At 36.1% G+C, this 18,739-nt stretch overlaps 1 protein-coding gene across 24 annotated transcripts in view; it reads right to left on the bottom strand.

The window, feature by feature from the left end:
• Nucleotides 1-18,739, bottom strand: part of EIF4G3 (eukaryotic translation initiation factor 4 gamma 3) — a 332,624-nt gene that overhangs the window by 62,935 nt on the left and 250,950 nt on the right. For 16 of the 24 annotated variants that reach the window (XM_036099078.2, XM_036099079.2, XM_036099088.2 and 13 more), the window contains 5 exons: nt 16,300-16,546; nt 12,585-12,718; nt 10,906-11,025; nt 10,418-10,528; nt 4,724-4,894 (listed from right to left, as the gene is read on the bottom strand). In XM_036099078.2, the coding sequence (XP_035954971.1) occupies nt 4,724-4,894; nt 10,418-10,528; nt 10,906-11,025; nt 12,585-12,718; nt 16,300-16,546 (783 nt within the window). The remainder of the gene's footprint in view (nt 1-4,723; nt 4,895-10,417; nt 10,529-10,905; nt 11,026-12,584; nt 12,719-16,299; nt 16,547-18,739) is intronic. The other 8 variants (XM_078073724.1, XM_078073712.1, XM_036099093.2 and 5 more) reach the window with 1 other exon arrangement.

Genomic DNA, 18,739 nt, shown 5'->3' with positions numbered 1-18,739 from the left:
AACTAGAAATATGTATTTTAAAAGTACTGTTTACAATAGCACCAAAAACCATGAAATAGTTAAGAATCTAACAAAATATCCATAGGAGCTGTATGATAAAAACCAGAAATCACTGATGAAAGAAATCAAGGAGGACCTAAATAAAGAGGTCTATGTCATGCACATGTATTAGAAGATTCATTATTGTTAAGTTGTTAATTTTCTCTAAACTGATCTATAGATTTAAAACAATAACAATAAAAATCCTAGTGGGGTTTTGGAGCTTTCTGATAGAAATCAAGATGCTGATTCAACAATTTATGTGAAAAGACAAGGGAAAAAAAAGCCAGAATAGCCTAAATGATTTTGAAAAATAACAAAGTTGGAGGGCTCATACAACCTGATTTCAATATTTACTATACAAAGACAGTGTGGTATTGGCCAGGGGACTGACACATATATCACTGGGATGTAAGTCTAGAACTAGACCCATACATGTATGATGAACTAATTTTCAACAAAGGTGCAAAGAAAACTGAATGGAAAAAGGATAATTTTTTTTTTTTTTTTAAGATTTTATTTATTTGCGAGAGGGAGCAGAGCAAAAGAGAGAGAGCATGAGCTGGAGGGAGGGGGAGAGGGAGAAGCAGGCTCCCCGCTGAGCAGGGAGCCTGACTTGGGACTCGATCCCAGGCCCCTCGGATCATGACCTGAGCAGAAGGCAGACGCTTAATGACTGAGCCACCCAGGCACCTGAGAAAAAGGATAATCCTTCCAACAAATGGTGCTGGAACAACTGGATATACATAAGAAAGAAAAAAAAAATCTTGATCCATATCTTGCATGAAATACAAAAATTAATTAAAACTGGATCACAGACAGATACATAAAACCTAAAACTATAAACTTCTAGAAAACAAGAAAGAAAAATTTTATATTCTTGGGTTATGCAAAGATTTTTTAGATATGACAGCAGAAGTATAACTTATAAATGCAGAAGTTGATAAATTCAACATGATCAAAGTAAAAACTTCATTTCTGCAGAAGACACTATTTAGAGAATGAAAAGACAAACGACAGATTGGAAGAAGATTTTTGCAAAGCACACATTTGATGAAAGATTTGTATCCAGAATATAGACAGAACTCTCAAAAATCAATGATAAGAAAACCACCAGCCAATGAAACAGGGCAAAAGAACAGAAATTTTACCAAAGAAGATGTAAGAATGGCAATTAAGCACAAGAAAAGATGTGTTTATTCAATATATTATTCATTTGGAAATGCAAATTAAAACAATGCGATGCTACCACACATCCATTAGAATGGTTCACATTTATAAAGCACAAAATAACAAGTGCCGGCGAAGAAGTGGAGTAACTGAGAGTCTCGAGCCTTGCCAGTGGAAATGCAAAATCGTCCAATAACCACCTTGGAAAATAGTTTGGCATTTTCTGATAAAGTCAAACCTATATTTACCAGATAATTCATGGACATCACAGCTATAATTTTATCCAAAAGAGACAAAAGCTTATGTTCACACAAATCCTATACATAAATGATTAGAGCACTTCTATTCATAATTGCCAAAACCTGAAAACTGTTTCCCCTGTGAATGGATAAACAGTCTGTGGTATATCCATAACAACGGAATACTAATAGGTAATAAAAAAATAACTAATCATACATATAATGACTACAGATGCATCTCAAATGTAATATGCTAAGTGAAAGAAGCTATATTCAAAATGATTCCATTTATTTGATATTTTGGAAAAACCAGTGCTATTGGGACAAACAGATTACTGACTGCTAGAGGTGGGCATTTAGGGAGAAGATGGGCATAAAGTAACACAAGGAAATTCCTGGGGTCTGATAAAAACATAGCATATCTTGATTGTGGTGGTGTGTATTCATCAGTTATGGAATTATACACCAAAAATAAAGCTTACTAAATGTAAATTACGCCTCAGTAAAATATCAAGTTGTAAAAATCCATGAAACAATGACGTAACTGTAAAGGCCTATAAAACGCTTTATTTGATCCCTATAAAAAAACTGGTATCTGAATATAAGGATTTTTAGAATATGTGCCAATATGTTAACAGTTTTCTCTAGGAAGGAGACAGTAAATAAATCTATTTAAATCTTTAAAAATTATATAGTCAGGTTTTTCAGCAATAAGTCAGCACTGCTTTTATAAAAAAAATTGAGTTTCTTAGGGGCGGGAAAATCACCAAACTTCTCTCAATTGCCTCTACCAACTGAGAATATTGATGAGGTCTAAAACAACCTGTGCTTTATATCAGGGAAAAAAAAACAACCTTCGAGCGACTGGGTGGCTCAGTCAATAAGCAGGCAGCTCTTGGTTTTGGCTCAGGTCATGATCTCAGGGTCCTGGGATGGAGCTCCATGTTGGGTTCTACACTCAGCGGGGAGTCTGCTTGAGTTTCTCTCTCTCTCCCTCTGCCCCCATCCCTGCCCCCACATTCTCTCTCTCCTTCTCTAGTGTAAAATAAATCTTTAGAAAGAAAGAAAGAAAAAGAAAGAAAGAGAGAGGGAGCGAGGTAGAGAGGAAGGAAGGAAAAAAACCACAACCTTCAAATACCTCAAATATTTCAGATGATAATCTAAGCTTAAAAACTAGGATAAAAAAAGTAATTTGTTGGGGCACCGGGGTGGCTCAGTCAGTTAAGTGACTGCCTTCAGCTCAGGTCATGATCTGAAAGAATTTTTTTGGAAGTGGAGGCAACAATAAAACCACTATTTGACAAAAAAGTGAAGAAACAGAATTAGCAGGAGCACCAAGTCAACGTGATGTATACCCCAATGCAAAAGAGAAGAATGAAAACACCAAAAAAGAGAAGGAATGGAGCAAAAATGCCCATACTTAGAAGAAAAGTATCAGTTAACAAGAGGATTGTACTTGCCCTGAAAAAGAAGCCTATTAATTCTCTACTGGATTTGCTTTATCTTTTCACTAAAGAAAACTTAGGCTTAGCCAATTAATGAATGATACCACAACACAATAAAATTATGTTTCTGAAATAAAACTTATTAGGCAATAATAGGAAAAACTTTGTTACAAAGTAAACAGAGGCAGATTACAAACTGCAACAAATGGACTATTCCACAATACTGTGGGTAACTTAATTTCTCAAAGCTTCAGTTTCCTCATATGTAACAGAAGGAAAATGTCTATTCCCTCCTTCATAGCTGCTGCAAGAATCTAATGAAATGAGGCACAAATGCCTTAACTACTAAAACAAGACCTCTTCATCTTCAGTGATAAAGATTCAGCAGGAATTATACCTATCTTTGCAAGCCATTTAGGCACCTTATCAATCAGCACTTCTCAGAGGGATCAAAGGGAGAGATGCAGAAGGTTTTTGTAAAAAAAAAGGTTGAGACACATTGAAAAGAAATTCAGGAAAGATTAGGTACTTGAATTCAGTGACTCTGGAGAAGGATGTAGTTAGGGACAAATATCTGGGGAAATCACTAAAAAATTGAACAAACAGCCAATTAAGGTTTGACAGCATGGCTTTGTGATGAGTAAGTTCATCATGTAAAAGGCACATATTTGACCCAGCATCATCATACTGAGTACCTGGGCTCCAGGAACCATGCCAACCGCTTTATATTACTTGAATTCGATCTTCACAATAGCCCTATGAGGTAGGTAATATTAGTATCTTCATTTTACAGTTGAGATTAAGAACTTGCCTAATAGAACTTGCCTGTCTCCAGAGTTGAAGCTTTTGACTACTGGATTAAACTATTCACAATGAGAGGAAAGATATTTAAGGAACGAGACACTGACAAGTCAGCATATGATCTGTGATGCCTAACTCTGATACAGGTGCAAAATTTAAGAGGAGACTCTAGTCTTGGTGCCTAGAAGCAAAAAATCCAAAAAAGATAGTAGAGGTAACCCAAGTATAGGAAATGGCATTGTGTGTACAGCAAATGATGAATGAAGACTACATAATTTGACACAAAAAAATAATTTTGTTTGGGTTAAAGGAATTCATTCAATTTACCCTAAGGAATTCTGCAGGCAGGTATGCATAGAAAGATGCACAGAATTCAATTTTATTCCAAAAGACTCCAAAACAAGATTGATTTCTAAATTCTAACTTATTAGAAATGAAGGCCTGGCAAGGAGACATAAAAGCAATTATGCTAACTAGACTAGCACAGGATACTGATTGAGAATCTAAAAACACATTTTTAAGAAAAGCAAGCATTGATCTAAGCCTAAATGATCAAAGCCTATAACATATAAACCCTCTAGATATATAGTATTTGTTCTGAAAACCAAACAATAAAATAGCAGGTTGTCTGGCACCCATTACGCTAAAGATTTTAGAATAATGCTTTTTTTTTAAAAAGATTTTACTTATTTAGAATAACATTTGTTTTTTTTAAAAGATATTATTTATTTGTCAGAGAGAGAGAGTTCAAGTAGGGGGAGTAGCAGGCAGAGTGAGAAGCAGGCTCCCTACTGAGCAAGGAGCCCGATACGGGACTTGATCCCAGGACCCCGGGATCATGACCTGAGCTGAAGGCAGATGCTTTCACCCAGGCATCCCTAGAATAATGCTTTTAAAAAGCAAAAAAATTACAAAAATCTTCAACTAAAATCTCTAGGTATACTAATAGGACAAAATAACAAGTTAAAGCAAATTAAAACAACAGCATTATAATTCCAAAACAATGTTAGAATGTGCTTCTGTTCTCACCTGAGTTTTAATGTTTTCAGGATCCTCAGCTTGGCTGTCTCGTTTTTGGCTGGGCTTCCAGGCATTCTCTGCCTTTTTCAGGTGCACATCTTCTTTCACAGAGACTGTGATGATCTTCCTGGGCTCTCTTCTCTGGCCAGGTTGAGATCTTCGTGGTCCAACGTTCAACAACTAGGACAAGAATATTCTTTATTATATCTACAAAGTGTACTTAAGATTTACTGCCTCTGCTGTGCCGCTCAAGTCAAGCCTGATGATCACACTAAACACTTCTTAGATGCAAAGATGGATATTAAGCACTTAATTTAGATGTGATCTTTTTGGGGGGAGAAGGTGAGAGGACAACCTTAGAATACCATCAATGTAATGTTCTCCACTACTACAGTTTTTAATCCTAAAGTCCTAAATTAGATAAAGTGATGGAAAATTTTGTTTGATACTGCTGTTGTTCCTAACAAAAAAGAGTACCCCCAAACTGAAGTTTTATTTTTTACTAGTCGTGTGACTTTGGACTGCTCACTTGAATAATTATACATATTCAGAGGCATCAATCATCACAGTTATAAAGCTGCTTCAAAAACTAGGTTTCTATTCTGCCAGTGTGAAATGCAAATACAATTTTATCACAAAAATTCTTTATAGCATAGACATCCAGCCTTACTACAGATTTCAATGGATCCCCGTAAATTTCCTGGGCCAGAAATACTAAAATAAGTCTTTCTTAAATCATTAAATCAGATTTAGCTAAATTGTTCCCTGAAAAAAATTTCTTCTCTTTGTCAGTTCTTAGCTCCTGCTAGAGTCCCACTATACTCACTCTGTTAAAAACACTTGCTGGCATGTCATAACGGTCATCAAATTAAGAACAATTACTGCAAGAGATAATGAAGTAAAAGTTGCATTCTGTGTATTAAAGTATCCCTAATAGTAGCTATCTTAAATGCTAGGAAATAACTTTTCAAGATTAAACATGTTGGGTTGATAGTAAGTTCTGTTCCTTCCAGATCTGTTACATTTTTGTGATATGCCATTTCTTTCCTTTTTTTTTTTTTTTAAGTAGGCTGCACAGCATGGAGCCTAAGCAGGGCTTGAACTCACGACCCCGAGATCAAGACCTGAGCTGCGATCAAGAGTCGGACGCTTAACTGACCGAGCCACCCAGAAGCCCCTGTTATACCATTTTCTAAATGCTGAGTTAAATAATGTAATTAAACTTGAAGAGGGAAGAAAAAAACTTGACACAAGACATACAGATCAGAATCATATCTCACTTAGTGCCCCAATACTGCCCTTTTGAATTTATATAAAGCTTCAGAGAAGGAAGTAGAAACTTAAATTTCATGCTAAATTTAGATAAGAAAACAGGTTCTAAGAGATACATGGTCTGAGGCCAAAACTAATAAGATTGAAAGCCTTTAAATAACACTCATTCTCAGAATTATACTTCACCATCTGCCCTAATCAGTAATAGCAGTATTATCAAGGATCAAAATATAGAATTCCTGGGCAATACACATCAATCTTGTCAAATATATCCAGCTAAGTACTCAGCATAAATGATACAATCTCAGAGTATTTGGTACACATTAAAAAGCCCAAGGTACCATACACAGTTTCACTAAAAAAGAACTGAAGAAGATCACACTGGAAAAGTACCAACAGGGAGCAGTTGCTAAACTGGACAGTACTACTATAAAAACATTTATTTATAACTGAAACTTTGATATAATAGCCCAGACAAAACAATTCTGATAAGAGAATACAGTACACCAAATATTGTCTGATTTTTATAATTCAGGTTATATTCTAGTGTAAACTAGAATGGATTACTAGTGTGGGTTAAAATCTTTTTCAATGCTTGGGTAAGTTCAAATAAACAATTATATCACAGGACATTTAAACTAATCCATGCATTTGCACATAAAAATTTGTCTAGAACAAAGATTAGTGAGTGTAATGAAAGGTAATTATGTCAAAAGCAGGTAAGAGCCGCAGTAATCATAATTTGGGGGTATAATTTTAATCATGTTTGAATGAAATATGAAATTTCCATTTCCAAAAAGTACTTACTGGAAATATCAATGAATATGCAATGAAATTTGAATATATAAAGTAAATATGACTTATGCCAAATCTCTACCAGCTCTAAGACAAATACGTACGGATTTTAAATGAACTGCATAAAGATAGGAGAAATATTACTAAATAGGTAACAACGTTTCAAAGGAAAGTAAGTTTTGAAAAGATAGCATAAGCTGTTAGTCCCAGATAAAAAGTTGGTATTATAACCTTTGTGCAAGCTCCCAAGACAACCTTGAAAATTATTATTTGGTTCACTGGATATAACTAAGAAAGATATTGTTCACAAATATTTAACCAAGAATACTGAGTCTTCAACAGATCTATAATACTTACAAATGATTAACACAATTAATAAATTAATCTCTAATGTACTAATGCTTATACTCTGAAAATGAAATCACTGTGTGGAACATCAATGCCTGAGAGAACTATGGTACAGCAGAAAAAAGAGGCGGATTAGAAGACAAAAGGACTGTGGACTTCGAGTTCAATTCTGCTACTTATGAGCAAAGTTACTGTGAACAAGTCTCTGAACTTTGTTGAACTTAGGCTTTCTCATACATTAAATGCCAGTCCTACCTACAAAAGTTATTATGAGGATCAGGGATATAAGGCATATAAAAGGACCTTAAAAACTAGGTAAGTTATCATCAATACTAAAGAAGAAAAAGAACTTTTTAAAAAGTGTTATCTATATTGATATAATTAACCTCGAACATTTCATGTCCTTTGTGTGTGTGTGCGTGTGGAAAGTTTAATACAAACTGTCAAATTTAGAGCATCCTTCAAAAGATGCACCATATATAATGAATGATTTATTTACTAAACACACATAAAATTAAAGAGTATGGAGTGTATATATATAAAAATGAGCCTGGTCTCCTTGCTTAAAGGACAGGCAATCCTGATTGGAAGAGGAACTTCCTGGCTGGCAGAGGAATTTTAAGGTATAATGTGCTCAGGGCCCAAAAATGTGACAACTCAAATGAAACATCAAAATTTGGCACTGATTGGGGCTCCTGGGTGGCTCAGATGGTTAAGCATCTGCCTTTGGCTCAGGCCATGATCCCAGGGCCCTGGGACTGAGCCCCGAATCGGACTCCGTGCTCGGCAGGGAGCCTGCTTCTCCCTCTCCTTCTACTGTTCCCCCTGCTTGTGCTCTCTTGCTCACTCTGTCAAATAAATGAATAAAATCTTTAAAAAAAAAAATTGGCGTTGATTAACTAGTGAGCTGCATTTTTTTCCCCAGGTGAACTGAGTTTTAAATTTTTTTTTACCCACTCTCGTGTATTTTTCTTAAATGTATTAAATAAAAATCATACCCATCTCTGTTTTAGAGTTCAGTATACATTGGTCTTATCTCATTCATAGACTATAACCTTAAACTCCTCTGCTTACCTGAATAACCAAAGAAAACAGGACCAATATTCATCCTACCAAGTTTTAAAGAGAGGTAAGCCAAGTGTTCCTTTAAGGAGAAAGGGAAGGATGATATAAGCTCAGGAAACCTCTTTGCTCCTAGAATTTTTATAATAGCTCAGCTAACCTCAAAGCTAACTGAAATAAATATGAATGGTAAATTACTAGTCTAGGTCCACTGTCTCTCTCTCAATACATGTCTTTTGGGGCACTTTCTGTGATGTCTGCCCAGATTACAATTAAAATTAACATCACACTTGCTGAGTAATTTGACTTTTAAAAAAGTAGAGAAGATACTGCCTGAGTGCTTCCAACAGATCTATACGTTACTACCCATCACAAGACCTTTATGTTTGAAAATGTTATGTAACTGCATATGACATGTTAAAACAATTGCTACCCATTCAACATATTTTTTAACAAGTCTTTTGCAGTTAAGTTTATATAGGAGTCATAGTTACTGAAGCCACACCAAGAAGCTAAGTCTAGCAGATCTTAGTATCTTTGGATGGTAATCATTTATAAGCCAACTGGGAGGCTGGGAAAAATGATTAGAGGTATGGAACCAAAAACGATGAAGCGTAGGACTGCTGCTTTTTCCAAACAGCATTATTAACTGTTCCTTTATATGTTACATAGCTATATCCTACGAAATTCCCATCTGAATCCACAACAATATACCAAGGTAAGCAGGACAAATTAAGTGGAGCATGTTTGTTAGCTATGGGAGATGCTGGAAGAATAATTACTTGCATTAGGCTCAACATATCAGTATTACTCTGACGGATCACAATTTTACTTAAAAATTAGCTTGTGGCACATGACAGATCTATTTAAAGAAAGTGAAATAACTAAAGCTGACCTTTTTGGAGACATTACAAATTCCTGATAATGGCTCATTTCCAATCACATTACTTTGTACCAAATAACTCATTTACATATGTAAGCAGATAGATTAGTGGGCAAACATACATTGTGGTAATTTTAAAATTCATTTTCTAATTTCAATATTTTGAAAGAGACATAGCTTATTCTTAATCCACAGCACTTCCTTTTTGCTATACCTAATTATTAAACAATAGCAAGCTGGTGCTGAAAAGTGGCAGTATACACTGAAAGAGGAGATGCAGCAAATCATACCTTCTGTTGAGTGACATATGAACAAAGAGCAATATGATAATGACAGATGCTGTTAACCAGAGACTAATCAAAATGGCATCAACATTATTTCTAGTGTTTGGCAAAACAAAGATATAAATCAAAACCGAAACAAAACCAAAAATAAATGCTAACAGAATACAACTTTACACCACCAAAAAGGGAGATAATGTTGAAAAATAAGGTATCAAATGGTTTCTAGAAAACTGCTTTCTGAAGACTTTCTGGTGAGGTAATTAAAACTTGAGAAAAATTTTAATTTAGTATTTACAGAAAATAAAGGTTAAATTTCCAACCTGTGTGAGAAAAGAATATCACACACAGAGATATCCTTAAGATGGTAATGCTCAATAAATAATATGCTTCAAATTAAGAAGATTTTTCTGTAGGTTTTACAAAGCCTTCAACACATTGTAGGCACTGAAGTATTTTTAATAAGTGTTTGGCTGCAGGCAGGCAAACAACAAATAATTCAAATATCTACAAAGTGACATTTGTTTCCTGATGGGTACAGTCTTATTTCAAAGCAGGTTTCAAAAGCTGCCATTCCAGAAATAAAACGGTGATGGGAAAATAAAAAGTGACACCTTAAATAAAAATATTTTTACAAACATAAAATAAAATAGTCTTAATAGGGTGATCTGCAAATGTACATCAAACTCCAAGCTCCTCCAGAACTTTAAATTAAGTGCTCTCTATACCATTCTAGTTTGGGAAAAACAGGTTTTCACATCACTGGCAACTTTCCCCATGCTTTCTGCAAGTCTACAAAGCATGGAGTAGGCACAGCCTGCCGCATCTTGCACAGCGCAGTGCCCCAGCATAACTCCACTGGTGATGTCACTTCTCCCGCTGAAGAGCCTGCCACTGGGGGTGTAAATGCAACCTGCAGTTTACCAATACTGCACTCTTTTGTACATGTCATTTGTTCATATATTGACTTCACAACCTATAGTAAGTGAGAAAAACCAAACAGAAAATATGGTAACACCAGAGACTATTGTTAAAAAAAAAAAAAAAAAGGATTCAGCGCACCCCTAGAGGCAGGCTCTTCAGGGGTGGGTGCGACATCGCCAGTGGAGTGCAAGCTGGGGCTTTGCTCTGTTCCAGAATTGGCAATCCATGCCTGCTCTGCACTTTGCAAATCTGTAGAAACAAAGACAAAGAGATGACCATTAGCTGACTGTCATCAGAGATCTCAACTATATCAGGACACCTCAAAACAGGAATCCTATTTAAGGCTGGCTCTATTTTAACCCATTTGCAGTTCATGTCAGTTGAAAAAAAATGAAAAAAAAAAAATCAAGACCAAATTAATGCAGACCAGCTTCTCTCAAGTAAAAATGACAGCGTATTCTTTATTTGCTTTAATATCAGTATGGAAAAAAAGACAGTCTTCACCTCTTCTACTTCTTCTTGGTTAAAGGAATCATGAAAAAAAGCCGCTCTCTTGCCGTTAGACAAGATGTCATGAAGTCTATGACAGTTTCTAACTAATTGGGTTGTAGGGAACTTGCACTTACAGGTACACCTCTTCCACCAGGGGTTTGCCTTCCAAAATCTGCAAAGGCTGGAGTAAAGTCTGGTCCTCGAGGCAAAATCCGAGGATCCAGAGTTCGCATTGGCAATTTGGGTTGGTTGATCTGCATGAAGAAGCAAAGGAAAGCTTAACACAAGTTTCAAAACATTCAGTACCAAAAAAGTAAAAACTCAGACTGAAAAGTTATGTCAGCTAAAATGATGAGCACTGGCTTTCTGAGGCAGAGAAGTCCTTCTCTGGACTTAAGCCAGAAATAATTTTCTGATGCCCTGGGACTGATTAGGCCTAAAATTTCCGAGGAGAGGCTAGACACAATCAGTAGACTGGCTCAATAGATACTCAAGGACCAGCAGAATGGCACAAGAAAAGCTATGAGATCCTATGACCTAGGGACAAATTTGGGGATTTTTTCCAGGATATTCACCAGGACATCAGAGCACTTGCTTTGAAAAAGCCTGCTATCACATATGTTGATTTTGTTGCTGTTGTTTTATGGTTAGCAAAGCAAATATTCTGAGTGAACAGTAAGTCTCTAAAGGAGATATTTTTCATGTGTGATCACTCGTTTAAAATCTCACTCAATTTGCCTTGTTAATTGGAGGTATCTGGCTTTGTACAGGCATGTATTATGACTGTATATGAAACAAAGTGAAGTAGCTCAGGGAGAAATCAACTAAAAATTGGTTTGAAGTCAGAAAACAATAAGGTAGGCAGACAAGAAAGAATATTTTCTAGAGGATAATCTGATTCAGTGTATGTAAAACCTACCCTCTAAAGTAGTCTCAAATCAGCCCTGCCATATTAGTACCTAAGAGAGAAGACTTAGATACGAAGAGAAATAAACCCTATTGCTATAAAAGAGGAAAATAACACACATAGGGTCTGAATAAGGAGCTGCTGGAAATCTCAAAAAGAGGTAGATCTCATTCTGAAAGATAAGTTACCCTCTACACTTCAGTAAGGATTAATATTTTCTCTTCAAAACAAAAATATTTTAAGCTTGGTCATCATCACTGGTTCATCACTGATATACATAAAATTGGGCAGATACACATCTGACTCTACTCTTTTTAATTTAATAAAGAAAATAAACACTGTACTAATTTCCTGTATGCACCATTAAGATCAGATGTAAAGAGAAAAGGTGCCTATTTATTTGCCAAAACTGAAAAGTAATCACTCTAAGTATATATTAGGGAAATTCTGAAATACAACATTATTTGAATTATATATTATTTGATTACCACTTAAGTTTGATTTGCCAAATACACTCTTAGGCATCTGACCTGTCCTCAATGTCATTCTATTCCATACTGAAATTTTAGAACAGTGAATAAAGAGCTCCATATCACTTTAGCCATATTGGCCCAGCAGACACACATTTTTCACCACATCACTAGGCAATAGCAATAATAAGCAGGCAATTAATGAATTTTAACTCGTTACCACTCAAATATGGGCCAAACCCAAAGTTACAGTAATCTACAATAAACCCCAAACCCAACAATATGTAGGAAAACTCTAATACTTAAACATATATTTTAATTCAAACACATTTAGTCTAACAATTGCTAAAAATTGCTTATACTTCGCATATCTGTACTGATAATTGAAACCAGCACCTTATAGAAAGACAGAGCTTTCTCTGAGTATACAGCTTACTTTGTCAAGAACCACATCACTGATGGGAGGCAGGCCCTCTGGTTTCTGTATACAGGCTGGCATGAACTGGAAGTCCAGCAAAAACTCCCTGTCATATTGCTTCTTGCCTTCAGTATCAGCAGGCTTCCAGGAATCTAGAAAAAGGGATGTAGACAGACAAGTCTCTATAGGGTCATTATATGGATAACCGGGTTAGAGTACAAACTAGATTCCGATATTTACTTTACCCTGTCATAGACTAAAACACAAAGCAAACACTGAGCTACTGTCAGAAAATGTCATGTAAAAATTTTAAACTGTCTTATGTTCTGTTATCCCTTCTGAATACCTTTGGATAGTAATCTGAAATTGCTACAGAAACCACTTAATATACACATTAAGCAGCCTTTGGCCAGAAACATGTAATAATACTCATTAAATAAACTACCAAGCCTTTAAATACCTCAGAAATAAGGAATCTGTAATACTCTTTGGTTTCATGTAAAAGAAGGATACTTCGGTTGTTCACCTGGAAATGTTATTTTGGAGGGGGAAAAAAGGCAAAAGGACACAAAACAAATACAAATAATTTCTGTAAGATTCTGAAAGGCTAAGCAGCTATATATAATTTTCCCCCTGACTATGGTTTTTATTTTTGAAGTATAGTTGACTCAAAATATTGTATTAGTTTCAGGTATACAAGATAGTGACTTGACAATTATATACTTTACGAAAGGCTCACTCACCATGGTAAGTATAGTTAACCATCTGTCACCATATAAAGTTATTACAGTTTTATTGAGTATAGTCCCTATGCTGTACTTTTCATCCCTATAACTTATTTATTTTGTAACTGAAAAGTCTGACCCTCTTAATCTGTTTACCTTTTCTGCCCACCCCCATCTACCTATCCTCTGGCAATCACAGACTGTTCTCTGTATTTATCAGTCTGTTTCTGTTTTTCTATTTGTTTGTTTTCTAGGTTCCACTATCAGTGAAATCATATGGTATTGGTCTTTTTCTGTCTTATTATGCTTATTTCATTTTTCTGTCTTATTATGCTTATTTCACCAAGCATAATACCCTCTAGATACATCCACACTGCTGCAAATGGCCAGATTTCATTCTTCTTATGGTTGAGTAATACTCCACCGTGTGTGTGTACACCATGCATGCACAGACACATGTATATACACATATCTTCATTATCCTTTCATCTATCAGTGGACACTTAGGTTGCTTACATATCTTGGCTATTGTAAATAATGCTGCAATAAACACAGGGGTGCATATATCTTTTCAAATTTCTGTTTTTGTTTTCGTTGGGTAAATACCCAAAAGTAGAATTACTGGGTCATATGGTGTCTCTTATTTTTAATTGTTTGAGGAACCCCCATACTATTTTCCATAGTAGTGGCACTATTTTTATTCCCACCAACAGTAATATTTTTAATATTAATTTTAAATTAGTTTTTTGCCAGAGCACTCACTTTGCTACTATGACTATTGTTATAGCTATCATTTCTCACAATCCTAATCTCATTATATAAAGTTGGAAAATTTCTTGAAATTTTTGTTGGATAAGAAAAGCATGTCACAGTATTTTTCTTTTAATTAACAAAACTCTCATCAAAATCAGGCCCCCAGATCACTTCATGATAGTACTCTGGGTCCTTTTTTATATTAGTGATTCTTAATATGTAGGTGATAGACTCATGATGGTCTGTGAGAACACTGCAGATATTTTCAACCAAATCCTTATTGTCTTACTATATTCATTAAAAGGCAGTCAGTTTATTGGGATCTAAATTTTAAATTGTCGGGAAGCCTGGGAGGCTCAGTCAGTTAAGCATCTGCCTTCAGCTCAGGTCATGATCCCAGAGTCCTGGGATTGAGCCCCGCGTCAGGCTCCCCACTGAGCGGGGAGCCTGCTTCTCCCTCTCCCTCTGCCTGCCACTCTGCCTACTTGTGCTCTATCATTCTGTGAACTAAATAAATAAAATCTTTAAAAATAAATAAATTTTAAATTGCTTTTTTTCCAATTACTGTGAGGGTATATTACAGTTTAACTAAACTATATTCAATAGTTTATATATTTATATATTATAATACATATTATAAATTATAAAAATAATAAATATTATATATTTATATATTATATTTATATATTTATATATTACAGTTTAACTAAACTATATTCAATATAGTTGGGGCTTATGGTTGGGTCCTTTTTCCTTGCCAAACTAATAACTGATAGGGGGCACCTGGGTGGCTCAGTCAGTAGAGCATGGGACTCAGAGTCATGCGTTTGAGCCTCATGTTGGGCATAAAGCTTACTCAAAAAACAAACAAAACACACACACACTGACACAGTCCGATAAATGACAATAGTGTCTCAATCTCCTAAAGGACTGGTGGTAGCCACAAGTGCTTCATGATATGATACAAGCCTAGATCTTTAGAAGTAATTTTAGTATATTGAGTCCTAAAATTAAAAAAAAAAATGTAACTATAGCATAGCCCTTCAATTTCATAAAGCCCACTGGCAGCAGTTTACTGGTAGTGAAAAGATCATTTTATTAAGGTGGTATCAATCAGTGACTTTCAAACATTTCTTACTACAACTCACAATAAGAAATATAATGACCATATGACTCAGAACAAATACAAATTTAAATAAAAGAAATAAAAGTTTCTTAAAACAGTATTTACCCTTGCTCCTGTAACGCACTGACAATTTTTTATTCTCCATTTTTAAAAATGTTGGTTGTATGTCACTAATTTTTGTCTAAGATCATTGTTGATGTCTGATACTCTACTTTCAAACCCAATCTGACACAGAAGTCACTCAGATTTGGCAAACTAAGAAAAACGCTGTACCCACCCCAAATTTTCGATCAAATGAACCATCTTTCCCCACATGTCCATGCCAAATCACTCCGAAAATCTCAAAGTTAAACATGGTTTACATAGGATTGGGACAGACTTTAATGGACCTGACGGTGCCTAAAGATGAAAGAGCCTCTGGGGCTTATCATGTATTTCACAGGACACTTCTCATACTGCATGTGCTTAATAAGCTAGTCACACTGCTTCTGATGATTGTAGTTCAGTTCTACAGAGTGATTTCTGTCAACAAATTTCTGCTGTGAAATTAGGGAGTTACAACCAACATTAAAAATTTTTTTTTTCTTTTTTCTTTTCTTCCCTTTAGGTAGGCTCCATGCCCAACGTGGGGCTTGAACTCACGACCCTGAGATCAAGAGTCACATGCTCTACCGACTGAGACAGCCAGGCACCCCATAACCCAACATTTTTAAAAGAAGAGAATAGAGTAAAAAATGTCAGTGTATTACATATAGTAAGGGTAAGTGATTAAGGCTTGTGAAATGATGAGCACAAAGGAGCACTGAAACAGCCCTTTCAATTAAACTAAATAAAAGTAAATTCCTCCTGTAGAATTCCACCAGCCTAGCACTGACTGATATCCTCTGCCAGCTGCTCTGCCAGTAAAAGCAGAATACTAGCATCAGATATCACTTCCGCCCACAGAGAACTCCCAGGATTTGCTAGTCCCTAACTTATGCCTGTTAATCTATTCTGTAAATATTACACTGTGATGAGCCTCTTATCTTCCATCCAATATTTCTCTACAAGGAGCCAACATTGCTGTAAGATTATAACAGAGAGAAGGTGAGAAGGAAAGACATGCACAGGAAGGCAGGGATACACTTACCTGGTTTGAATGGGAATGTCACCCCTTCACCAGAACTATCAGTGGAGCCTGAATTAGCATCTATTCCTTCACCCTCAGAAATACTTTCAGCACCATTACGTACAGGCTCAGCTTCTTCTCCATTTTCCTCCACAGTTTTTACTTTTTTTAGGTCAGAGGGGTCTCTTCCAGGATGAAACCCTTGGCTCATTTTATCCTGTTCAGATTCAAGTACTTTGTCATCTGAAAGCTCCTCTTCAGCTTTCGGCTAAAGCATAAGTGAACAGAGAGGTTACATGATTTTTACCATGTAAATATGCATGTAAACCTACACCTATCCCCTCAAAAGGCACAGGAAAACATGTCACTCAAAAAAAGGATGTCTGTGTTCAGCATATGGTACAATGCTAAGTTTATTTAAAACACTTTTCTCATTTCATCTCTTGGCATAGAGAAGACAAGTCACATGGCTACTGAAATGCTTTAACATGACTAATGAAATCTAAATGTACCAAAGGTTCGAATGGAAAGAACTGTTAATCCTTGCACTTGTTGGACATGAAAGAGTCCTAGTCAGAAATCTAAATCAAGCACTCCTACCCTTGCCACTAAGGCTCAGCAAATATATAAAAAGAAACATTAGAAGGTATTTTTTTGTATTCCTGTTGCTGCTAAATGGAGAGTTTGATGAATAAAGTATCTAGGTCCTACAAAGTTGATCATCTCTCATTTTACAAGGAGGCCACTTGTTAACTAAAATCTACTTTGTTTATTGGTTCTTAGAAGTCTCTGTGGTTGTAACCTTATTCAAATTATATACAGAAAAGTGCTTGGTATATATTCCTCTACGGAGGGAGAAATCTGGGTTCTGGTGCATCTTATTTTTATTTTTTAAAGGTTTATTTTTATTTATTTTTGAGAGAGAGAGAGCACACAAGTGGCAGGGGCAGAGGTAGAGAATCTCAAGCAGACTCCATGCTGAGCACGAAGCCTGATGCGGGGCTGGATCTTAAGACCCTGAGATCACAACCTGAGCCAAAATCAAGAGAGGGATGCTTAACCGACTGGGTCACCAAGGTGCTGCTGATGCACCCTATTTTTTTTTTTTTAATTTTTTATTCTTATGTTAATCCCCATACATTACATCATTAGTTTTAGATATAGTGTTCCATGATTCATTGTTTGTGCATAACACCCAGTGCTCCATGCAGAACGTGCCCTCCTCAATACCCATCACCAGGCTAACCCATCCTCCCAACCCCCTCCCCTCTAGAACCCTCAGTTTGTTTTTCAGAGTCCATCGTCTCTCATGGTTCTTCTCCCCCTCCGATTTCCCCCCCTTCATTCTTCCCCTCCTGCTACATTCTTCTTCTTTTTTTCTTTCTTAACATATATTGCATTATTTGTTTCAGAGGTACAGATCTGAGATTCAACAGTCTTGCACAATTCACAGCGCTTACCAGAGCACATACCCTCCCCAGTGTCCATCACCCAGTCACCCCATCCCTCCCACCCCACCCCCCACTCCAGCAACCCTCAGTTTGTTTCCTGAGATTAAGAATTCCTCGTATCAGTGAGGTCATATGATACATGTCTTTCTCTGTTTGATGCACCCTATTTTTAAAAAGCAAAATAGAATTGAAGTTATTCACCAGATGATTTTTGACCACAATAGTTTCATATATATCAAACAAAAATTAATTTCTTGGGGCGCGTGGGTGGCTCAGTTGGTTGAGCATCTGACTCTTGGTTTTGGCTCAGATCATGATCTCAGGGTCGTGGGATGAAGCCCCGCAACAGGCTTCTTGCTCAGCGCAGAGTCTGCTTGGGATTCTCTTCTCTCTATCCCTCTGCCCCTACCCTGCATGCACTCTCTCTAAATAATTAAATAAAATCTTTAAAAAAATTTCTTGAGGACCATATATGAACCATCAAAATTCCTTGAGGCACTTCTCCATGAACTTTATGTCTTCCTTTACCATGAAGGGTAAGCACTCTAAAAAAACAAGCCTTTGGAAGAAGCACTCAGAGGAAATAGACATTCTAACTGAAAAATTCATGCTAGGAGAGCAAAAAATAGAGGCTCTGTTGAACTCATTCAACAGAGGATTGTATAAAAGAACGTCATATACACAAGCAAGTGGTTACCCCAATTGATTCATAAAATTGTTTTTTCAAAAAATTAAAGGGTTACAAATCCTACTTTCTTACATAAGTAAAATATTATAACAGGTATACTACTAGTCAATTTTCTTCTAACATACATCAGATCATGGGGAAAAGACAAAATTTTTAAATGTTGTCAACAGAAACAGATGGTTTTTAGGACTTGCTTCCATAATGAAAACAAAAAGTTCATGCAAACACAAACTTGAAAACACACACACACACACACACACACACACACACACACACACACCCCCTCTGTGTGCACATGTGCTTTCTCTACTCGCCCAACAGG

Source organism: Halichoerus grypus, chromosome 5, assembly GCF_964656455.1.
Source record: "Halichoerus grypus chromosome 5, mHalGry1.hap1.1, whole genome shotgun sequence".
Lineage (NCBI taxonomy): Eukaryota > Metazoa > Chordata > Mammalia > Carnivora > Phocidae > Halichoerus > Halichoerus grypus.
Note: the sequence above shows the minus strand (reverse complement) of the source record. Positions and strands in the feature narration are given on the sequence as shown.